The 25256-nt window shown below is 45.6% G+C and overlaps 1 protein-coding gene across 1 annotated transcript in view; it reads right to left on the bottom strand.

Annotated features, from left to right (window-relative positions):
- The window catches only part of BLOC1S4 (biogenesis of lysosomal organelles complex 1 subunit 4), a 132539-nt gene extending 109091 nt beyond the window's left edge, over positions 1 to 23448 (bottom strand). The window contains exon 1 of the mRNA XM_086965188.1: positions 23044 to 23448. Within this exon, the coding sequence (XP_086821314.1) occupies positions 23044 to 23424 (381 nt within the window). The 5' untranslated portion in view covers positions 23425 to 23448. The remainder of the gene's footprint in view (positions 1 to 23043) is intronic.
- Between the last annotated feature and the right edge of the window lie 1808 nt (positions 23449 to 25256).

Below are 25256 nucleotides of genomic sequence, written 5' to 3'. Positions count from 1 at the left end.
TATATCTCCAGAGTCGTGTGAAAACAATAGATAGCTATTTCACTCAGTCAATCGTGCATACTTAGTTTCACCAGAGTGCAGAGAAATAGCGAGACGGGCCTTTTCAATAAAAGGAGTTATTTATTGAGCAGTCCTCTTTCTCATGCAAGAGAAGTGAATTACCACAATTGCAATACTTGTCATAAAGTAAAGTGCGTACAGTAAAAGGAGTATTATAAAATAATACTGTAAAAGCATTGATATGGTTTCGGAGCCATATGATACTTGAAATGGATAAAATATATACAATGATAAAAGTTGACTAAACGTCCTCAACTGGTGCTTCTAAATACGCCTACCCCGGTGTACCTAACCTAAGCCTAGTACGTTGCACGGAGTAAGGGAGTCCCAGTTTAAGTTAAGATAGTTTTGCCAAGAATCTGAATCAAGAATTCTCTAAGGGTCTAATCAGCTCCGTACCTTGGTTTTAGAATGAAGGAGGTCTTGTATCTCGTTCTCAGGACTCGATCTCCCAGTTACCCGCAAGGGTGACTGGAAACACTGGAGTTGGATTTTCTCGGCAGGAGAAAAGACAGCGTCTTTCTCAGTGCGTCAAATGGGAGGGACGGCTTCCTTCGGCACTCGCATCAGCTGGGCTTTGGGTAAGTAGATAGCCGCTCTGCTCCAAACCACCGTGTGTTGCGTAAGGCAAATGCTGGTATATTTATACCTGGAAGGTGCCGTGTTTGACGTAAGGTTGGACATAAGACGTCAATTAGAACCGTCACTAGGAACTGGCAGTTCTTTCAGGACTCACAGGAGTTCTAGGACAAATCAAAACAAAAGCATGGGGAATTCCCAGGTTGCTGGAGGTTTGGTTTGTTTAAAGAACCCGTTGTACTTTCTAGGAGTCTAAGGAAGTAGCCTTGCCGTATTTGGACTGCATTGGCTATTACTAAATATGGATATAATTCTTAAGCCTGTATAAGGATATGATTTGTTATAACCACATAAGGGCATAAATCAGGGATATTTAATTAGGGTCCTAGATACGTTTACAACAAAGTGGGGTGGACACACTCGCCGCTCTGTTCCACAACGCTGTCCATATCCTATTTGCGCAACTACAAGCAGCTCACAACTTAACGATGGGCCACTTTCTGGCATATAACACACTAACAGCACAAATGCAATGACATTGGCACACAGGGACACTGAACTAGACATGCATCCTCTGATGCGTGAATTCAACATCATGGGAAATGGGCGTTTCTGACGAGTCTTAGCCTGCACCTCAAAAGACCCGCTGCAGTCCACTCGACAAGCATGGGAACGCAACATTGGTTGTGCCCTAACACAGAAGGAATGGGATTGGGCCCTAGTGCACCCTCGCAAAATCTGAACATGAAATGTCAATATATTAAGCACAACATACTGCACAGAGCGCACTTCACACCAGGGCATTTACACAGGATATATGATTCCATCTTGAGCTGTCCTCAATGTGGCAACCGAAACGCTGACTTAGCTCATTTGTTTTGGAGTTGCCCAGTAGTGAGGACATTATGGCAGGAAATCGCAGACGCGCTGACTAATATCACGGGATGGGAGGGATTGTGTTCCAAGGAAATCAGTTTCCTGGGAATATTCAAACAAAAATAGAAGCACCCCAACCACTTTCTTTACTTGCCTTTAATTAATGGTCCGTGGGACCATTGCAATGCATTGGAAGGCTAGTAGAATGCTGGGGCTTCCGGTCCCCGGTAGCTTGTCTCCTTTCTGGTGAAGAATTGGCTTGGTAGTTTGGTCTGCCCTGTTCCCATGATGCACTGGGCCAGGGACAGACTAATTTGCATATAGCCAGGTTCTGAGCTGGGATGGGGCAGTGAGATAAATAACGGTGATGGATCTAGCCCTGATCTTTGGACTGGGTAAGAGTGGTCTGCTTAATTCAGACACTCTGTTCATCACCACCCCCTTTTCTGTATCGGGGCTTACTCAGTGGCGCACACCTACACTCAAATGAGGCAAGGCTGAATTGGTGGCTCTTTGAAGGGAAGAAGAAGCCAGCGCCTACGCAGGGTCTCTGTAGCACTGGAGTGGGGCACTCTCCTAAATGAGTTGCAGGAGCTTTTAGACGAACCCTGACCTTCAGCTAACACTTGACGGATGCTGAACCCATACATTTATAAACGTACCACCAACCTGCACCCCCCTTTATCTTTCTTAGCTTGATTGCCTTTAAATAACACTGCTAGTTGCATAGCGCATGTCAATCGTCTCGTCTCCATACTATTAGATCTGATGAAACTATGTTAGGATCTCCCTATACATGCGGACACTCCTACTATGTCACAAATAGCATTTTCTGTTATGACCTTGCAGTTAATGTTGCTTTAACGTATTGTACACCTCAGTGTTGTTTAGAACCAATGCCTCCTGCTGTGTAATATTTCTGTCTCAGTACACTCAGACCCTCTTATTATTTCAGCAACGGTTGATATGATATTGCTAATTGTGTGCGTTTGTACCAGATACACATCTGCATAACTATGCAAAAACTATTTACAATTGGTTCAAATGAAGCTTTGTACCATGTTGATCCTCTCATTTCTCGTCAGCCAATCAGCATCCGATACCCTCCTGGGAACACTATCACTCCTCATCTTTTCACAGGAATACAATAGGCCACAGAGAGCAATGTTACTTTTGCAACTAAATTATAACTATTATGTATTCATGTGTGTTTGTCCACATACAGGCCCACTTTCCCACATATTTACTACATCTTTAACCTTCAATTATCAAAACTCCAAACAATGGTCTATGTAGAAATCGAAACATCTGTATTAATAAAAAAGAAAACCTTTTGCAAAATTACCAGATAAAAAAAATAAAAATTAAAAAAAAGGTTAGGAAGTCAAGTTCACAGTTTAAATCATGCATGTCAATATATGAACTCTTCCTTCCCCCATTAAATGTAAAATGTAATCATGTGTTAACAGTGGCCTTTGTGTATATAGAAACATTTTTCGTAAATACTTGAAAACATAAGTAACTGCTAGTTGTTATGAAAAACAAGGAGATGGAAAACTTCAAGAATCAAGCTTTTTAAGTGTATTTAGCATTTTCTAATCAAGTCTGGTTTTCAAGCAGCGCTGCTTTAGTCACTTCAAGCCTAGCACGTACAAATTGGATAGCTTACAGTTTTATGGATTTTCAAACTTATTCTTTTCATCAAAGCCTGCACGTCAATTTTTCACATTTATTTTAAACTGCGTTAGTCTCTTATTTTTTTAATTTCTTTCCTATCTAACTTTTTAACCATGCATCATTGTTGTTACCTCTTCTCACATTTCATTTGCTCCAATAACGGTGTTCTGCCCAACTTGCAGCTAAGTTTGCACTCTATAAAAATCCGAAAACCAACCGTCCTGTAAGATTATAGGTGTCCCCAGTCACACGAGTTACAAACATGGCATACTATACATTGGTTAAATGAAACGGGGAAGTTTGGCACATGAGAGAAATCGCACAGACGGCGGAGACATAGTATGCGCACAACATGACATTCACCTTTTTCAACATTTTACCCCGCTATGCCCAATAACTCTCAGAGTCGGAGTATGTTGTCTAGGGAGTAGCTTTTTTATTCACATCAAACCAGGTAAATTCATCACAGACCAATAGGAGAAAACCATCCTATTTGGATATAAACATTATTCACAGCATCATGCTTTAGCCGCATCAACCTGTCAAGGCATTAAGTAAATTAAGCACGACATTACTTGAACTTCAGTTTTGGCCGTACACTTTAGCGGCAATAACATGTCCTGATTACACCACTTCCGTTATCGCATTACACCCCCTTCTTACCCAACCCGGGCTCAGTCATGCGGCGCAACTAAGGGCGCCCCTCCCCTAGGCGAGGAGGGGCGCCTGTTCAGATCAGATCCCCACTAGAACACAGCCATGGTCACGGAGCTAAACCCCGGAAGAATTGGCTGCCCTGGCATCCTAAAGTGCTTGCAACAAATGAGGCGCACTACAGGGATTGGTCACTAACGGGGCCCGTAGTTACACTAGGGGCAATGACGGAAAATGTATTCAGGCTTACAGCCAGAAAGGTGACAGAGGGAAAACCATGCAAGCTCGCGTCAGTGCAATGTTCTCAGTGCGAGGTGACGGTCCAGTTCACCTCCGCACGCAGCGTACGCTTGGACACTGGTGCATGATGTAATGCGCTTGTATAAAATAAAGAGGCAGGGCCCAGCGGCGGTAGTTGGAACCGATCTCCGAACGCAACTGCATGCGTAGCGTCCTTTATTAGCAGCCACGGCGAGCACATGGTTCCCTACTAATGATGCCCATTACAGTCAGTACATAAATAACATCCATGCAGCCCAAGGTGAAATAAGACTGAAAGATATTCACTGCGCAAATACTATAGGACATAATATAGCAATCTCCAAACGACTGGGGGAGAATTCTGAGACTGGTACATGCACACAGACAGGTACTTTAAACTAGCGTGTGTGTGATGACAGAAGGGAGATGATATTCAGGGGATGCATAATAAACAAGCACTGGCGTTGCCAATAGGTCTCGCAGTAGGAAAGTTGGAGCTATTACAATTGCAAATAACAATTCCTTTTATTTTTGTTTTCATTTTAAAAACATAAAGGGCTTTGTCATTTACAAAACCAATAGCTCCAACTTTCCTACTGCGAGACCTATTGTGCACTGCACAGTGTGGGTGGAAGTGGCACTGCGTGGGTGTGAGTGGCTTTGAGTGAGTGGCGTTGCGTGGGTGAGTGGCGTTGCATGTGTGAGTGGCGTTGCGTGGGTGTGAGTGGCGTTGCGTGGGTGTGAGTGGCGTTGCGTGGGTGTGAGGGGTGTGAGTGGCGTTGCATGGGTGTGAGTGGCGTTGCGTGGATGTGAGTGGCGTTGCGTGGGTGTGAGTGGCGTTGCGTGGGTGTGAGTGGCGTTGCGTGGGTGTGAGTGGCGCTGCGTGAGTGTGAGTGGCGCTGCGTGAGTGTGAGTGGCGCTGTGTGGGTGTGAGTGGCGTTGTATGTGTGAGTGGCGGTGCGTGGGTGTGAGTGGTGCTGCGTGGGTGTGAGTGGCGTTGCATGTGTGAGTGGCGTTGCATGTGTGAGTGGCGTAGCATGTGTGAGTGGCGTTGCATGTGTGAGTGGCGTTGCATGTGTGAGTGGCGTTGCATGTGTGAGTGGCGTTGCATGTGTGAGTGGCGTAGCATGTGTGAGTGGCGTTGCATGTGTGAGTGGCGTTGCATGTGTGAGTGGCGTTGCATGTGTGAGTGGCGTTGCATGTGTGAGTGGCGTTGCATGTGTGAGTGGCGTTGCATTTGAGAATGCAGTAAATGTTTGGGGTACATAGATATTAAAAAGAAAAAAGTCTATGGATGCCACTGGTAGAAAGTACCCCAGCGAATAGTATCTTAGTTCTGCACGTTCGAAAACATGCCCTGTTGTAGAAGAGAAATTCTATCCCTGTATGCTATCCCAAAGAGACAGATTTCTAACATTGGAACATGATGAAATGGGGTGATGGGTGAAAGATGCCGCCAAAACCTTTGTAGCCAGGATCAATCTAGTGAAACAGTACAGGCAACCCAATTCTCGAAACTGAAAAAATCATTTCGGCAACCTCTACCATAAAGATCAGAAAAGGAATGTGGACCGATTCTTGCTGGAGCACAGACTTTGGGATAGGACCATTAGTTAAACAAGTCATAGGACGTAAAGGGCTGCGATTTTTTAAACCTGAAAGAATCCTACCAATGGGTAAAAGGGTTATTCCAGGTTTCCGAGCAATAGGGGTTCTAGACCTCGCCTGCAAGACCAGACATGCAAAGGCGGGGGAACTAAGATTTGGGAAATCTTTAACTGTTATAGTCTTTAAAAAATGAGATTGCTTTTGGAAAGGCACTTGCCTGGCTGCCTATTAAAAATGTGTGAACTCCTTGTTGGGAAACAACTGCTCAGGAAAAAGACTGTCGCATCAGGTTAAGCAGGATACCAAGAGACACTGGTTAATGGAGTGTGATTATTATTTGTAATTGTTACATCTCTTATTGGCTTGGAGTTAAGCAGCCAATGCTAGGAAAATGATGAACTACATCGTCAGTGTAATCAATACGCTTACAGTAGCACCAGCATCAGGCTGGCCGCCCGTAAACAGGCCTTTTATCGAGAGACAATTACACTGCTCTGCACTGCTAATGAGGGCACGAGGCATGCAGGGGGCAGCAGGGCGGGGGCCAGCATCAATCACTGGGGGTGAGGGCAAAGAAGAGGGGAGCAGAGGGAGGGATGAGAAGAATGATGTGGTAGGAGGAGAGAAAGGAGGGTCGAGCGGAAGACAACGGCAGGGATGGACAGAGAAAGGGGTGAAGAGCAAGGCAAAGGCTGAGGGAGAAGAACGATGAAAACAAGTCAGCGGGATATGGATGGGCAAGCGGGAGAAAAGGCAAAAAGAGGGGACGTGTGAAAAGGTATAGCGAGGGCCTAAGAGGACGTTTATTCATTGTGCAGGGGGCGGTGAGAGACTAACAAAGGAAAATACATCAAGTTCCTGGTGCACGAACGGGTAGAGGAGAGAGAAAGCTAAAACATAGGTATGAAAGTAAATTATTGGCATCTGCTTTACAAAAAAAGAAAAAACATGAACAGCTACTTATTGTTTTTGACAATGCTTGTTTCCTTTGGCAGAGGTCAATGCTTTGTGTCGATGTTGAGCATCGCAAAAAAAGAAATGTGCTATTGATATTGCTGCTGCAGTTCCACACCGGACAAAAAATAAGAGCACAATGGTGTGTAAGTATGTCACACACCTATGCCTCTTGGCCGTGAAGCAGGGGGTGGGGCAGCGCTGGGGAAGCCTGTGGGAGGGTGATTGATGACTGATGTGGGGAGGGATGCCTCTTGGCCGTGAAGCAGGGGGCGGGGCAGCGCTGAGGAAGCCTGTGGGAGGGTGATTGAGGACTTTGATGTGGGGAGGGAGAAGAGCCTTTTGCGAGCCTGCAGGAGAAATGCTGCCGATGCGCGTGCATGTTTAATCACGTGATTCACGTGAACTGCATGAAAACCAAGGGGCTGAAAGCCCTTGGTTTGACAATGATTTTCGCCACTTGAATTCTCGTTCCCTCAATGCGCTTGCGCGCATTATGGGTCACGAGACCTAAAAATACATACATATTAAAAAAAAACTCAGACAAAAAAAATATTTTAGGGGGTCACTCGCAATAATGAATAGGTGGTAACTGGATACAAGTAAGGCTCCTTACAGGAGCGAGTGAATATTCGTTGTGAGGGTGTGCTGTCTTTGAATGCAGGGCCACCTAGGAGGCTGGTTGGGAAAGAGCAGGGGTGGGGGCTGTGGGAGGGCGGAGCAATCTATTTAGGCCAGTGCTTCCCAAACTTTTTACAACCATAACTCAATTTGTAGAACAACCCACCTAGAATTCATTGAAAGGACACAAGGGCGATTGTTGAATGTAATTATTTTTGTATCTAATTATTTTTAAATCTGCTCTAACATGATTTAAATAGGACAATGTTGAGAACACACACATTACTTTTCTGCGAGGTGGAAAGCATTAAGCTGGAGATAAGGTGGGCACTCAGCCTGCACCAACTACACTTCTTTCCAAAAAATGTAATTTCCTGCTTCTTCGGAGGAGCTGAAATGCAGGCAAAGATGCCTGCCTTGTTTCAAGATTTGTAATGTAAGCGTATTTAAAATTATGCACATTCCTATTTTTTACTGTAATAGTTTCTAAAGTTTAGAAACTATTTCAGTAAAAATAAGAACAAGCATAATAATTACAAATAAACGTACTCCGGCTAGGTCTTTCACGACCCACCAATATTCGGCTTGCGACCCACCAGTGGGTTTCCACCTATAGTTTGGTAAACATGGTCATAGGCAGTTTTATCTCAGAATGTTTACAATGAAATCCAGGAAGTAATTTCTTAAAATTTATGAAACAAGCTATGACCATAAAAATATAGACAGCAGCAGGTGACTCTAATAGAGAGTTTATGTATCACGTATCATCAAGAGGAACAGCAAGCAAGCGCAGTAGCCACAGAAGCCCCTTTTTAAGTCCTCAGAGCAAGTGGCTGACGTCAGAAACCAATGGCGATCACTCCAGCCCCAGTGACAGTGTAGGTTAGTGCTAAGTGTGATGAGTGCATGGTACAATCAACAAGTTATCAACCAGTACACCACTGTAATGCAGAAGACAAGAAGGGTATGAGCGAATGACAAGTTAATTCCCAGATCTATCCAGCAAGCTCTACTAGGTCGGTCACCATCCGTGAATAAGAGAAGAGCTGAGCTATGGAGTTCAGAGAAGATATAATAGATTAAGAGAGCCGCACAAGGACCAGGACAACCACAGCCACACAAACTGAAGATATGTGGCAATTCCAAAGGGCTAGGTGATGTCTGTGACTTGACTCTGTGAGAGAAGGCATTGGTCCTCGACATGATCCTGTGAGATCAAGTTATGAAGATAGGGTGAAGTGTCTCTCTGCAGATGCCTGGGTGGGGAGGGTCTTTGTATTTGTGTATAAATGGCACAAAGCAGGTGGAAATCAATGCAGAGGAGAAGAATGATATATGTGATGGGTCAGAATACGCTGTGTTTTCAAAGTGCACGCAGAGGATGAACCTGATCAATGCTTGGGTGAAGGACAGAGACCCACCCATACCTTGATCTGGGTCAGACATACCTGTGTTCAAGTTGTGCAAAGGCATCCTTGGCAACAGCCAGTCTTAATAAAGTCCAAGGATCTCTAACATTAGCTGGAAGTTGGCATCGTAGGCATGCTTGAACCCAACACCCACACCCCATGAGAAACCAGAGAAAAGCTGAACTTACTCTTAAAGGCCAATGGCAAAAGATATAGACGGTACATCACCTAGAGTATGCTGCCACTATGACCACAAGTTAAGAATGCAGAGAGAAGTAACATACTTACTGCCCAATATGCTGAATAGCATGCTCCACTTCTGCCTGTCTTAGGTAGGTTTCTGTATGGTGGCCCAGGTGTGGGCCGGGGGCCTTAATTTCTGCTTCAGCAGTTTGCCACCAGGTGTTCTTTGGCCTGCATCTCTTCTGTTAGCTTCCTGGGGTCCAGTCGAGAGCAGTTCTTGTGATGAAGTCCTGTTCTCTTCTGATGGTGTGTATTATCTCTCACCATCTTTTTCTTATATTGATGGTATCCATACTCTCTTGCTTGAATTTGGTGAGCAATTCCTGGTTGGAGATGATTGGTGACCAGAAAATATGCAAGAGTCTTCTCAGGTTTCTGTTGTGGATGAATGATAGTATGGTGATGTTACTTTTCGTCATCTGTCAACATTCTGATCCATACAAGAGTGATGACAAAACGCAGCTCTGATAAAGCCTCAGCTTGGTTTTGGTATTGCAATAAGATGACCTCTACACCTTGTTCAGCATGCTGAAGAAATTCCTGGCATTGCTCGAAGAAGTAAAATAACAGAGTAATTAAAGGTGTGTTGTTGCACGAAGATAAGAGGAAGTGTGGGGAGAGCTCATGGTGTACAGAATCTCATGTAATCTATTAAAAAGTGGCAATCTGCAAGCATTTATGTTGAAAGGATAGAGAATGTAAGACTGACAATAAGAAAACTGGTGTGGATCTGGAAACAATGACAAATTGTGGTGTCCAGAAGATGGTTCCAATTGTGCCACAACTTCAATGCCAAGATGGAGGCCGAGGGTAAAAATAGCTGAATTATGCTGCAAGCTTTTAGAAAGTTCAATGTGAACATTTTTCTTGTGGGACAGAGGAGATGTGCATTAGTACAGCTTTAGATTAAATGTGTTGAGGGGGTGATTGCATGCAACGTGTATCACTGAAGAAGGCTGTAAAAATCACAAAGTTACCAATCTATAGTGAAGGAGGTTATTAGGTTACCATGCTTAATGAACTATACTGCAGTGACCTTATGAGGAGATAGAGCGATATTCATTGTACTATTGTCCGGCTGGAAGCTGGAACGTTGCAGTGCAATTTCTTGTCCTTTCGATCTGACCTCATTTTTTCCCATCTTGGGTATCCTGGCTTGAATTTGTGCCATCTCTGTTTTGAGATGCATCACGGGTGTGACCAGACAGTATCAGTGGGTCTCACTTGGTCTTCGTGTATTCAATCTGTCTGACGTAATTGATAGGTTACACAACTGTTGGTTTAGAACATATGGATACCAAGGGTCAAGATGTTTCAGTTTAGAAGGGCAAAGGAGCTGATATCTATCTGAAGAAATGAAGACGCGGTCTATTCAACCCATTGCCTGCCCAGATACATCAACATAACCGATTCAAAGAAGGGACTGGAAAGGTCATCCCAGGTGAGCAAGAGAAACAAAGCAAAGATGATGTTAAAGGAAACCAGAAAATGCTATTGCAGTTCCTTTTTCCATTAATTGTACGTTCCAATAGGCTTAAAGCATACATTTTTAACTTAATGTCTCAAAAAACGCGACACAGTTTGTGGTTTGTCATACCTCAAAACATCCCATTTAAACAAAGTGAAGGCCTCGCTGTGTTAGGACTGCTCTATTCAAAGATGGCTCTTCATCAGCCACATACTAAGACCACCAGGCATGAAGTTTCAGTTCAGGAACATCATGGGAGATGGGAAAGGTTGAATAGCCCGAGAATTTTTTTTCAGGAACAGTGTACTAGATCTGGCATTCTACGCTCAAAAAAACAAGCTTTACACAGCGCACTACGAGTTTGATACAGTTAATATTACGCCCTGTTCTTGTTACGATGGGGCAGTACTGTACTTACTTCTGGTCTGCCAAAGGAAAGAGACAGATCCGACCTAATTTGATCAGTTTCTAGCTCCTCACAGGATCATGTTGTCGATAGGCTAGGGCGCCCAGAAATGTATTCATCACCACAGGGCCTAAGGATTGAGGATGTAGGGTGGATTAAGCATAACTTTCGCAATCTGCTGGAGTTAGAAAGGGAAGAGGCTGAATTTAGGAAACCCACAGTGAGATCAATCTATGGTCTGGTAGTCTCCCCCGGTATGGAACCGTACTTGACGTATGTGACTAAGCCCTACCATCGCTACCTTCTGGTTAGATTCAGGTTTAACCTCATTCACTTTACGTTGGGCATTTACCCTAAATGGGGGACTCCAGAAGATACTCCACCATGCACATGCAATAGTTTCTCCAAACAGGATACGCTGCACCTAGTAATGTTCTGCAAGCATTACTCGGTGCCCCGTAAAAAATTCTTAAACCCAATCCTGAAGGAACTAAATTTTGTACAGGTGAGGCCTGCCCGTCTACACTTACAAATGCTTGATTCTGTCCAGGTCGCCTATAGTGTAGCCAGCTTTTTGATAGCGGCAGTGCGCCTAAACGAAATGAGACTCACACAGCTGAATTTGTTTGTAGGGCTATATTGCCCCTAAACCAATCTTATTTATTTCATAATGCACTGTGGATTGTCTAGAATTGGGGTTGGTCTATGGTCTCATGACATTCATTTTACCCTGTTCTTGTATCAAAGATTTTAATTATTTTAATTGTTTTATTGTGTAACCATTGAACTGCAATCATGTGTATAATTTTATAATTTTACCATGTATAACAATGAATTTTGTATTACTTTTATGGTTTTAATTAACCGAAATAAAGAAACTTGACTGACTGACTGAGCTCCTATTGTTTTCCTTCAACCCATGCCAGGTACAAATGTAATATATGTTTTACAATGTGGCACCTGTAAGTACCATCAGCTAGAAACAATTTATAAAATGTACATAAAAATATTGCATCCAGTACGCTGATTTCGCTAACTAACATGCCAGGCAACATTGATGTTTTGTTAAAGTATATTCTTTACACAGTGGCTATTCCAGCATAATACTGCCATGTCTCAGAAGTATAAACATAAATATTACTTGAAAAAAGTGCTGCCCATAAATTAATATTGTGTTCAGATTTCATTTATGAAGAATGAATCCATCTTCACAAGCAAAACATAACCATTTCAGCTCAAAATTCCAATCAGACTACATCCATGTACTTGCCACCAAGATACTAGAAACCCATACCCAGTGTTGTTTCTCACCAAGATACTAGGGGCAAGGTCTGACTTTTGACCAGGATCGCACAATTTAGTTAAATTAAGAAGCTAGTGTTAAAACCACTTGTGATACTGAAATATGCCACATGCGCACTAGTACACATTACTATTTCTCACTCCCGTCACATGAATATGGCTGATAAAATCATAAGGGAGAAGACACGGTCTGGTGTTTGTATGAGAGCGGACGTGGCCAGTTACACGGTTTACGTATTTGCTCTAGTACAGCATTCTGAGGGACACCGTTGTCCCAGTCACAATGTTTTTTTTTATGCAAAGTTTCTGTATACACATGTATCCTAATAACTTTTGTGAGTGTAATACCTCCGACTTGGTCAAGTGAATGACCCTCGTGATGAGTTAAACAACCTTCGAAATCTAGCAAATTCACCAACACATCCGGTTTTAAAATAATGATAAACAACACCACTACACATGTGGATACTGAAAGGGACTGGTATGCATGCACCAAATGCTCATTCATCAACAGAGACTGAGATTTGCCTGATAAACATGGATAGCTTAAACGTTGTCCCAACCCTCCTGTGGTCCAGGCTATATCATGGGCAGCAGTGCATACAGCAGTGTGAGCTTAGTGCCAACATCGGCCCATACCCCAGCCTGCTCACAACACATTATCTGAATAACAGACACAAGACAGATGTTTTGGTGGAGAAAGTTGTTGCAGCTTTATTTGCATATCATTATGCCAACATGTTGGGTTATCTTACGGGCGATCCAGGGTCAGGCAGCCCCTCGCCACCTGCCCACCTGATGTGCCATAAACCCAAGTGGTGTTAACCGCGGGGGTGTTCTCAATTTGGGGGAAGGGATAGCCCCTTTGATAGTTTCTGTATGTGTGCTTTTGTGTGTGCGTGTCTGCATGTATGATGGTGTGAGCGCTTTTGTGAGTGCTTGTGCATGTCTGTGCATGTGATGATGTTTGCGTGCTGATGTATTTGTGTGTTTCTGTATTAGAGCATGGGATTTTATGTGTGCTTGTGTTCTTGGATGTTTTCTATGTGCTTGGGTATGTGCGTCAGTGCGCATATGAGAGTGTTCGTTCACATTTGTGTGTGCTTGGGCATGTCTGTGCGTGTGATGGTGTGTGCACGCTGGATTTGTTCTTCTCTGGCGGCCGCTGTACTGGGTATTGACTTTAACTGCCAATTGCCTGACCTTAGGATGGCCACCAGTGTACAGTACAGTCCCCTCCCTGACCCCAAGATGGCTTCCATAGTGGCCCGACACACGTTGCTTTACTTACCTGGGAAAACAATTGGTCATTCACCTTGTCCCCTATGTTCTTTAAATGCTTTTCTTGATACTTATGTATATTTTTATCTGATGTAAATTGCAACACTATTATTACTCATGTAAGGCTCTCCGATTCCTTCAGGTCTAGCCAGCGCTATATAAGAACTCATTAATTAGATTTGTTCTCATTTAGTACTCTTTCTTTGTTTGTCTACCTCCCTAGCTCCTATCCTCTCTCCCCTGAATCACTCATCTTGCTTGCTAGTCTGCCTAGCCGCCTGTCCTTTGTGCCCTTTGACTAAGCACTCCTTCTCCCCTTGTTGGGGAAAGATCCAATATTTATACTCTGGAGTCTCAGCAAACCCGCTGAGAGAGTCCACTGTGCCAAGGGAGCCACTCACAGCTGAGGTATGGTATGGCACCCCTTGCCAAAGCACTCCCTCTCCCCTTTTTGGGGTAGGATCCAGTATGTAGGCCTTGGAGTCTCAGAGACCCCTCTGAGAGAGCTCACTGCGTAAAGGGAGTCTTCGCAACTGAGATAGAGAAGTGATACCTCTTCCCCTGGGATCACTGCTTACTGGACTTTGGACGTTGTTTTGACTCGTCTACCGGTTTGTGTCCCCATCGCCTTTCCTCTCCTCTTTCCATGCGATGTCCTTCGCCCTCCCCTTCTCTTTCCCGCCTTCTCTACCGGTCTACTTCTCCAGCTCCTTTCCCCTCCATCTTTCCCCCTGCCTGCTTTTTCCCTTCAAATTTTTGCTTATTGTTTATCTCGATCTTACAAGTAACTATGTAGCCATGCTCTAATAACTGTGTAACCTTTGTAATGATGTAACCTGTAACTATGATCTGATGCTCTTGTAAAGCGCTCTGATACCTCCGGGTCTAGCCAGCGCTATATAAAACCTTTAAAATGAATAAATAGGTTAGAAATTGGGTTGTTGGTTGACGGGGATATGAAATCTGGTCAAGGAGCAACTACAATTCTGGTCAGGATAAGAGGAAGGCAAACCCTACATTAACCGGTGCTCGCACCATGGTAGCTTGGCATACAGCAATGAGGCTTAAACACTGCACTGCACTGCAAAACTTCCAAAAGTAAAACAGTGGAAACACCACACAAAATAGTTCCACACCAGTTTAGAAAAAAATTGCTATGATTTTAATAAATACATCAAGACCAAAAAGAACAAAAGTTCAATTAGTAGAACTGGAAATATTGGATTTCAAAGTTTTTAAGTAAAATAACACCAAGCGCAATTGGGGATATCTGGTCATGCTGGACTGGGACAAAGTCACAAGTTCAGGCCCACTACGATTGAGTGTGGCTGGCTACAGGGATCCGGTGAAGCCTGCTGAACACAGTTCCTTTAATCCTGGTTGCGGAGCATCATGTGGAGCTGCGTCGAAGATGCGCTGCGCAGGAGAAGCAATGAGTCAGTTCCAAGCTACAATGAGGCAGCAGGGGGAGTTCCTGCTGTGGTGACAATCCTGTCAATGAGGCTTGCACTGCATAGCCCGGTGTCAAAGATGAGAGGAGCAGCAGAGGCGATGCATCAATGAGCGGTGAAGTTGCGATGAGGTGTTAGTGTCATTGTCGAGGCTCCCGTAGACGAAGGATGCAAGGAGCCTGCACCAGGTAAAGTGTTGCACAGCGACGGTTCCCAAGGTAATGCGTCGGGCCCAAGATGCAGAAGGTGGTAGCGAAGCATGTCTTTTGCGATGGATCTAATCTACACTGCCGTGGTAATGCATCGGTTCTGCTCGGGGTTGCATAGCTCAGCAGAGGAGATGCATAGTTTATGCTCAGGGATACCTCGCTCAGCAGACAAGATGCGTTGGTTTAGCTGGCAAGCACCACAGGCCTACTTCCAAGCATTCAGGACTGGGGTGGCACCACTTGGCAGGGTGGACTCAAAGATGTCCAGGTGCAGGGTTTGGAAGCCTGCTATGCCCCCGAGGCTTCAGATCAGGACGCCAGCCAGCTAGTCCTTGGCGTCACTCTGGGTTCTGGAGTGGAGTGATGCAGGTCCAGTACTTCTCACCAAGGCAAAAGTGCAGCATGTAGCAGCGCAGCACAGGAAAGCAGGAGTCTCGCAGAGTGCAGGCCAGAAGAGTGGCAGGCCTTCAGCAGCATTGGAGTCCTTCTTCCTGGCAGAGTATCCACAACTTGGTCCAGAAGTGTACTGAAGGGGTGGTGTCCGAGGTCCTGTATTTATACCCAGTGGTGCCTTTGAAGTGGGGGAGACTTCAAAGGTGGGCCTTTGACGTGCACAGAGCCATGCCCTTCCTGCACTGGCTTCAGACTAACTACAGGGAGGTATGTAGCCCTTTGTGTGGGGACACAACCTATTCTGGTGTAAATGAGGTTGGTTCCAGCTCCTTCTCCCATCAAGTCATACCTAAGCTTGCATTATGTGAGGCTGGCTGTGTGTGTGTGTGGGGGGGGGGGGGGGTTGGGGGTACGCAAAGCCCAAATTACACTCACAGAATTGCAACTTAAAATGTGGATGTTAAATTGTGATTCCAGGGTGTAGAAAGGTGCAGTAGTATGTAGTGATGCTGGTTAAGGTTCACTAAGTAATACTCTCACAATATGCCTAAGATGGTCCTTGGACTCACAATAATAAACCTTTAGCTCAGTCCTGGTAATGTGGCAAAGAGAGGCAAGGCTTTACTAGAGGAACATGTGTTAAGCATTTCAGAATACAATCAACTAATCAATCAATCAGGGGTTTGTAAAGTGCACTACTCACCCGCAAGGGTCTCAAGGCGCAGGCGGGGGCAGCTCCGTTGGGGTAATTCTAAGAGCCAGGTAGGAGATGGACCTTCCACCCGCTCTGTTCCTTATAGAAGCATTGGATGGTGGCCAGAGAGAGGTCGGCTGAGCAGAGGTTTCTCTTGGGGGCATGGAAGGAGAGGTGGCTGTTGAGATATTGTGGTACAATGTTGTGGAGGGCCGTGTAGGTGTGCGTAAGCAGCTTGAGAGTTATTCTCTTTCGATGGGGAGCCAGTGGAGGTCGCGGAGGTGTGGGGTGATGTGGTTGTGCCATGGGATATCGAGGATTAGTCTGGCTGCGGCGTTCTGGATTGTCTGGAGTATGCAGAGGAGTTTTTTGTTGATTCCAGCATAGAGGGCATTGCCGTAGTCCAGTATGCTGGTGATGAGGGCCTAGGTGATCATTTTCTGGGAGTCAGAGGATATCCATTTGAATGTTTTGCATAGTATGCAGAGGGTGTTGAGGCATGTAGAGGAGAAGCTGTTGATCTGGCGATTCATAGTGAGCGAGGAGTCCAGTATGATGCCGAGGTTACATGCATGGTCTGTCAGGGTGGGTTTCCAAGTGCGGGGGGCCACCAGGTGTCGTCCCATGCGGAGGGGGGGAGCAGAGGATGAGGACTTCTGCTTTCTCTGAGTTGACTTTCAGGCAGCTGTCCTTCATCCAGGTTGCAATGGCTTTCATCCCTTCTTGGAAGTTGTGCCTGGTGATGTCAGGTTACTTGGTGAGGAAGAGGATGAGCTGGGTGTCATCGGCATAGGAGACGATGTTCAGCCCATGGTTTCTGACGATGGATGCGAAGTGGGCCATGTAGACGTTGAAGAAGGTGGGGCTGAGGGAGGATCCTTGGGGCACTCTGCATCTGGTCTCTGTTGGTTCTGAGAGGAAGGGCGGGAGTTATATTCTCAGTGTTCTGCCCATGAGGAATGAGCCTATCCAGTCTAGGACCTTTCCTTGGATGCCAACATCGTGGAGGCTAGTGGGCAGTAGGAGATGGTGTGAAAGGCTGCTGATAGGTCCAGGAGGATGAGGGCTGCCGTTTGGCCTCGGTCAAAGAGAGCGCAGATGTCGTCTATAACGTCAAGGAGGGCGGTCTCAGTGCTGTGGTTGCTCTGGAATCTGAATTGGGAGGTGTCTAGGTTGTTGTTGGCTTTGATGAAGTACGCTAGCTGGGTGATGACAGTTTTTTCGATGACCTTGGCTGCGAAAGGAAGCAGCGAGATGGGCCTGAAGTTTTTGGAGGTCAGTCGTGTCTGCAGAGGTTTTCTTTAGGAGGGGGTTGACTTTGGCGCGCTTCCAGTTGTCGGGGAATGTGACGGTCTTGAAGGAGCAGTTGATGGTACGGCGTAACTCGGGTGCGATGGCCGTGGTGGCCCAGTGGAAGATGTGTGGTAGGCAGGGGTCTGAAGGAGCTCCGGCGTGGATGCTCTTCATGGTCTTTAGGGTGTCTTCTGTTGTCAGGGAGGTCGTCGTAAGTAAGGTCTGTTAGGTGGTGTCACTGGGGGTTGGGGTTGAGGCAGTGCAGAGGTCTTGGTCATCGAAGTTGTTACAGAGCGTCCTGATCTTGAGGTGAAAGAAGGAGCTGAGTCTGTCGCAGAGGTCTTGGGATGGAGGGACGGCTGTTGTTTCGCTGTATGGTTTGGCAAATTCCTGTATGATGGAGAAGAGTTCCTTGGAGTTGTGGGCGTTGGAGAGGATTCAGTCTTGGAAGAAGTTCTTCTTTGTGGATTTGATGAGTTGGTGATGTGCTGTGGTGGCGGTACCAACATGGACAATAAGTATTTGGCATAACATAACTCAAAGGAAATCCGACACCAATTTATAAAAATAGAGTATATTTTTAAATAAATTGAGACACCAAAATGGAAACAATCAGATAAGTATAACTGTAGGTATGGATTTTAGAAGGAAAAATAAAATCAGTGCAATTCAATACTGCAGAACTTTAGCATTGAAGTCAATGGTAACAAGCATTTGCAATGCAATAGGTCTTGCACTTGCAAGAAGTTGAACTATTGGCACTGTAAATGTCAATAGCTTAAATTCTCGCAAACGCGAGACTGACTGAATTGCAAATATTGTTTGTTTCCAAGCGCCCATGCGCGCTTGCACTTAAAAGAGGCCACGCCCCTTTCTTTAGACGAGCCACGTCTAAAGAAAGGGGCGTAGCCTCTATTAACCCCTTCCATGCTGATGACGGCCCCAGCCGTCATGCATCACAGTGCTGGTGTGCTGATGACGGCTGGGGGCCGTCATGTCCCGGCCACTCTTAAAATTGGCCGCACAGGCGCAGAATCGCGGCCGCGCCCAAGGAGTTAAGTGCAAGCGCAGCATGGGGCACTTGGAAAAAAACGACCCAAAAATTTTAGTAAAGCAATAGGTGTTGCATTTGTGAGAGTTTAAGCTATTGTCATTTACATTGCCAATATCTCAAACTCTCCTAAATGCGAGACAATTGTCCCGGCTGCTTGGAAAGTGCAAGCGCGCATGGCGGGCTAGATGTTGCAGTACAGCATTTAGTTCCAGCAGCAGGAAAAACTCATTAAAGAAATAGTGCTTACAGACTAAAGAACACATAAGGTGTAACAACAGAATTAAAAGGGCCAGTCCTCATGGGAGGTTACAAATGAAAACAAGGCGGGACTAAGGAGGAAGTAACAAGCCTATAACGAATCAGAAGCTGGCATTTACGAAGGACTATGACACAAGCCAATGAAAAATATGGGCGGAGCTTCAAGAGCATACTCTAATACAGCAATACCTCGCAGAGCAGCACATGCGCTGCCCAGGCTCGACCTAAAAAGCACTAGTGACAATCTGTTACTTACAGGTCGAGTTGCTCGGAACCAACTGGTGGTTGAGGTGATGCTGGTCCCAGGACCAGACCTCTACACTCAGTTGAATGTTACCTAGCTCACTGGGCCCGGGTGCAGAGTTGCTCTGGCAGTCCCTGGTGCTCAAGCGGAAGCTGCAGGGAGATGGAGTTACCGCTTACAAGGTACTGGTGAGGAGGCAGATGCAAAAAGTTGACAATGGGGCCACTGAGGTGGAGGGTTGAAGGTGTGTAGGAAAGTGCGCTTTTTTGCATGGTTGCCCCCCACTTTTTGCTTGATGCTTCTTGACTAAGTGTGCCCTGGGTTCCTGCTAACCAGGTACCCAGGGGCTGTTCTTTCCCCAAAACTTTACTCCCACACTGGCACTCCTCTGGCCTACACATAAGTCCAAAAGGGCCTTGTAGCCAGAGAAAGTCTCTGAGTGAGGGCTAAAGCATATATTTTGCCATCCTCAGAGACTCCTCTCCTGACCCATACCCCCTGTCAGTGCAGTCTATGTGCCAGTGGGATACCCTAAAACTACAAGCCGACATGACGCACATCCCTGTGTGCCATGCCCACCAAAACACTGCCTGTGGAATAGGTCTGTCACCCCTCTAACAAGCCTTACAGCCTTAAGGCAGGGCCCACTATACCACAGGTGAAGGGACAATGGAACGAGCCCTGGGCTCCTACAGTACCAGTGCCATTAACAGGTATTGTAAGTGCAGGGAAGCTATTTTAAACCATGGGTTGGGAGTTTGGCACTCTAGAGCGCCACAGCTCCATGAAGGCTTTACTGAAAACTGAGAAGTCGGGTATCAAACTTTTCAGCCCATTAAACCCACACTGGTGCCAGTGTTGGATTTAATATCAAATGCACTCAGAGGACATCCTAGAGATGCTCCCTGAAAAACAACCTAACTCTAGTGTCCTGACTGAGTGGCTGCTCGCCAGCTGATACCCCCAGAAATGTTTGTGGACCCCTGGGTCAAGAGCTCCCGCTCTCTGGGTCCTGAAACAAAGCACATCCTGGGCAGAGGTGCCAAGCCTCCATCCCCAAGATGGGCAGGGTCCACGAAGGGGAAGCTTCAAAGGCTTGCCGCCTTTGTTAGTAAATCCTGCCTTTTGCTGCTCCCAGCAACTGGCCACTACAGGTTCTAACCTCCACTTTGGGAAGGAGAATCAGCAGGAAATCCAAGATAGGAGGAGAGGTGTGCCCACCTTTGCCAACTCCACCCCTCAGATGAAGGAGGCGAGGCAAGGCACAACTCTCTGTCACCGCCCCTCCCACAGTAGGGTGGCCTAATACGGGGTGTACTCACCCCAAAAAAGGGACCCATTGGTCCCGGCTTGTGCCTACCTAAAATACTCATAAATGTATTATTTATGAGCGAACCCGAACCTTGCCTCCTCAGACAAACAAGAAGAAGAATAACCGAAGAGCCGCTCTGAAGGAAGAAGATAAGGACACCAATGTTGTTTTCCCATGCGAACCGCAGGGGGCTAGTGCTACTAGTCCAAGGGAGTCTGGAGTTGCCTTAGGCTCTCAAACAGGTCCCTCTATCTGGGATAGTCGGTCTTTGGTCCAGGACGAGTCGCAGTCAAGCAGTATCAGAATAGTTGCCACAGGTGCAAAGTATCACTCCTTCGTCTTATGTAGGTCCTGAAGTCACAGACTCTGGTCTTGTTTGTCCTTTGTTACAATTCGAATTAGAACTGAGGTTCTGGTGCCAGGAGTGTCCCTTAAATCCTGGATTGAAGGGTTTTTGGGTTGTATGTGCAAGGAGCCAATGGGCTACTAGCCCAGCAGCTAATCCACCCCTGAGGTGAGCACATTCAGGGGGGCACCTTTGCAACCAAGACCCATCTATTCTGCCACTTTACATAATTATCCCGCTTGCCCAGATGCAAATGTGCCTTGGAGCAAGGGCACAGTTGTTTCTTCTGCTGGGAGGCAGCCTGGTTGCATATCAGAGGCAGTGTAAGCTGTGAAGGTCACCACCTTGATGAGCCACTTCACTAGCCATCTTGTCAGAAAGGGAGGAGTTACCTCCTTCCAGTACAGGTCTTTGTTACAGACTCCTGCAAGAATCCACACCTCCTGGCAGGGGGACATATTAATGTCTTGGTGGCGGCAGGCAGTGAGGCAGGCCACTGGAAAGGCTGGGTCAACAAGGTAGGCAACCTGTAAGGTAGTTACCTGGGTGCATGCCATATCGTCTCTAACACTGGAATCATGACAGGGGTGATTGTTAAGCTTAATGGAGCGGTTTCATCTGGGGTGTCCATGTGCCAGTACATAATATCTTATGGACTGCTGATCACTTATAGTAGCCCCTAATGAATAGAGGCTATTATAGGGACATATAAGCTTGTTCTTATTTGTCCACACCTTTAATATAATGTACCCCGCCTACTGCTGTGCTGTGTTTATGCCTCCGGTCATGCTTTCCTGGCCAGTTGGTGGTGACAATTGGATCAGTATTATTTTTGTCTAGTATGCTGTTGTGGGACTTCTAGGGTTCTTCCTCAGTCTGCTGTCCAGCAATGTGTGATGTTGAAGATAATGCTGTTTCACCAGTTTGCTGTCTCGATATTTTTTGAGTTTTTATATAGGGGAGGCTGTGCGATATTTCTTCTGTATTTATCTATGCACGACGTTTCCTATTTTTTATTTGCAAGGTTCTTAAAGTAATGCTTTGTTCTACCTAGCATTTGTTTATTTTGACTGAATTGCTCTTTACAAGTTTCCTTGTGTAAATGCTTTATTCCATCTTGCATTCTTATAATTTTGTGTTGTATAAAGGGGGAACATGGTATATCTTGTATATGTATTAATGCATCTTCCCTGTTGCTTTGTCCCTAGCTGCTCAGCCAGTCTGAATGTGCTCTGTGGAATGTTGGAGTGGTGATGACTAATTGAATGTTTCGGAACCAGCGAGGTGCAGCAGTAGGAGAAAGGGATGAGCAGGGGGCAGGGTGCTCCTGGTGGGGCTGCGCTCTGGATTTACTAACTTGCAACTAAGACTTAATAAATAACCTACAAACTACACCTCGACTACCTGACCTTCATAACTACAGTCACATATTCAAAATACAACAGCCTCTTAAATCATTAACTATTTTATTTGCAGTTTTTTGCGGGAAATTGGCCCAAGAGCATTAGAACACTTTACATTAGCACACAAGAGCTATTTTTTCCCCCTAAATCACAGGAGATTAAATATTAGGAAGCGGAGCCAAAACTGGGACTTAAACCTGTTACCTAGCTCCAAAGTCTGCAGCTCTGCCGTTTAGGCCACTTCGTCTGCCTATTATGGTGACGTATTACTTATTTTACTTTGCACTGTAATCCTAATTTCTTTATTTACCTTAACATTGCCAAAAACGTATTTGGCAGGGGAGAACATCCCAAAGAACAGCCTAACGTGATCTTTTAAAGCATATGATTTATAAAGGATAACTATACACCAGTTCTCAACGTACCGATTTACTCCTTTGAAGTGCAGCTGTTCTCCCATTGCAAGTACTGTACACCACCTGAGAAATGCTTGCACTCTCTTTTTCAAATTAAAAAACTGCATGTCCATTTACAACACAAGGAACAACCCCAGCTAAACATCACGCTCACTTTTGTGTTCAATATCACACTCACTTTGTGTTTAAAAGTACACATGGATACACTGTTGTCTGTTGACAACCTGGATGGAACGTATGAATTTGGCATTTACTGCTCAAGACATGTCAAAGACAGTCACGATGGGTGGCCATATTAAAATCAGGCAAAAACATCCTGCCTCATCAATAAGGTACATGGCAGCTACGGCTGCCTCCCATACAGCTGCCTGAACCAAACGTGGACAACATTTGTGACTCAGTCACGCCTCTGCGCAAACAAGGATGCGCTGTAAAAATGTCATGTGAATGTCACCGCTGCTTAACGTGAAGAACCCGTATAAGGCTTTATTAAAAGTCAGGGAGTCCAGTTACGTCAGTTAGAGCACCGTAAGTGACGTCAAATTGATCCCTTTAACAGCCCGCCTCTCACCTCCTGTGCGCCGCAGCCCGGCAGCAGATACGAAGCCAGCTCTTCCGCGGCTGCTTCCACCAGCGGCTCAGAAGCCCAGGCAGAGCTTCGGCTCACTCCCGGGGTCTCTTCGGGTGCGTCACCCACCCCAGAGGCATTGCTGAGGCTCTGGGAGACGTTGCCACTGTCCTCGCTCTCTCCCTCCTCTTCAGTCTCTTCCACCGGGCAGCTGTCTTCACGCTCCATCTTGTGACACCCCCAAGCAGAGCCACCACTCTCGATTACTTGCCGATATCTCGAAACTAATACTAAGGGAACTACAACTAGAAACTGCAAAATTGAATCCAGAGAGAAGTTGTTGTCACATGACCCCAGAGAGGCGTTAACAGTCACGTGACGCATCTAGGCGCTCCCGAGCCCCGCCCCTCATACTCTAACCGGGTTTTCCCTGCACGAAGAGAAAAGCACTTATGTAGGCAAAACATGAAAACAGGACGTGCAAAAGATGTAAGAACTGTAATTTGGCACGAATTTTCGACTGAGGAATACTAAAATTACATCCGTGGTCAACATAAAAAAACGGAATATAAAGTTATTCTGAGGCAAATCGCTTGGCATGGCGTGCATGTAGAAACTATGCGCAGAAGACAATAGTTGTGCAGTGCATTTCGAAGGTTTCATTCTATATCCCCCTCCGACATGTTAAGGCATTTTAAAAGATGTAACTCGACGAAGATTGAGAATATTTCTGCTAGTACTAAGCCTGACTGTCAAGCCTGATTAAAACAGAGTCTGTGGCAGCTCCAGCAGGCTTGGGATTCAGCTGAGCTAACGCAGCTTTAGTACAATGTATCCTGGTTGAATGTAACTGCCCCGGCTCGGCTCTTACTGGCAGGCTGATGTCATCACGGTGAGACGTCACTGCAGAAGCGCACGCAGTTTATTTTGGGCGCTCGATGCGGCTGGATAGTTTGCATGTGGCGCAGCATGTCATCATCTTTAGAGGTAGTGCTGTCTATAACTACGGCACCGTCCGCCGGCTTTAATCTGCTCGGGCACCACGTGCTAGCTATTGTTATTACCGCCCCCTTTGAATCATGAAATATCTTACTGTAGCCGATCGTCGCGGAGTGAAGTCAGTGACACCGGGGCCGCCTGGACAGACTGGAGGTGGAGGGCCCTTCTTCTGTGAGGTTAGTGACATTTTGCTAATGCCATATGTACGACTGGTCGTGGTTAGTGGGAGAGAGAGCCTGTGTGCGCGAAATTGAGATGCTGGCTGAGCCCCCACGTGCAGCTCCCTTCCACCGTACCTCGGTTATCTCTCCTCGGTGAAGCCTTGGGAGAGGTCGCGGGGCTTTGAAGCGACTGGAAAGGTTTTTTTAGGCCTTCTTGTTTGTTCAGAGCGTCACTCTTCCTCACAAGTAGAGGAAAAGAGATAAGAAGCAGCACATGAAGGCCACGGCGGATCTTTCACTTATTCAGAAACTCTCAGTCTGCCCGGGTCAGGGCAGCTAGCACAGCACATCAAACCCCACTAGCTTCTTATTAAATAGAACAAACTGTGCCGTGTTTATTCACGTCGTTCTAATAAATGCCATTGATTACTTTCGATTTATATGGTCATTTTAAACTACAGAGAACTTTAACCATTTAAACTAATAAAAACAGACAGTACAAACATACCTGAGAGCGTACCCAGTTCTATGTGTGAAGTGTGGCTCATCTCAATCACGTGCCTACCCAGACACCTACTAGCAAATGCACTCCATTCTAGACTTATTCTGAGTTTGCCTATGCCCCTGTCACTCACACAGTACGTCTCTGCTTTGTTTTTCAGTTTCGTTATAGCTCAGGTCACTGGTGGCTGCTGAGTGAGACTGAGTCACTCAGCTGATTATAATGACATTTTCAACCACTTCCAAGCTGCTTTATCTAATTTCTATAATTTTAGCTAGAGTCTGATCAATGGAAGTTGTTTATATTTCTTACGTTTTGCAGCAGTTAACTTAGTTTCTCGTTCCTCAAATGTGTGCAATTTCTGATATTATTGTTTCCCTCCTCTTCATTGCTTAATTTTGCTCACAAGACAGTGTCACTCATAGTCATTGAAATGTCACTCATAATTACTCTAAAATTATTAAAATGTCACACATAGCAATCTGAAACCTTGGCAGCTATGTGTATTTGAGTTCTAATCCCTTCAAAACCTTCGTAAGTAAGTCTTGACTCTT

This window comes from Lissotriton vulgaris, chromosome 4_1 (assembly GCF_964263255.1).
Source record: "Lissotriton vulgaris chromosome 4_1, aLisVul1.2, whole genome shotgun sequence".
Taxonomy (NCBI): domain Eukaryota; kingdom Metazoa; phylum Chordata; class Amphibia; order Caudata; family Salamandridae; genus Lissotriton; species Lissotriton vulgaris.
Note: the sequence above shows the minus strand (reverse complement) of the source record. Positions and strands in the feature narration are given on the sequence as shown.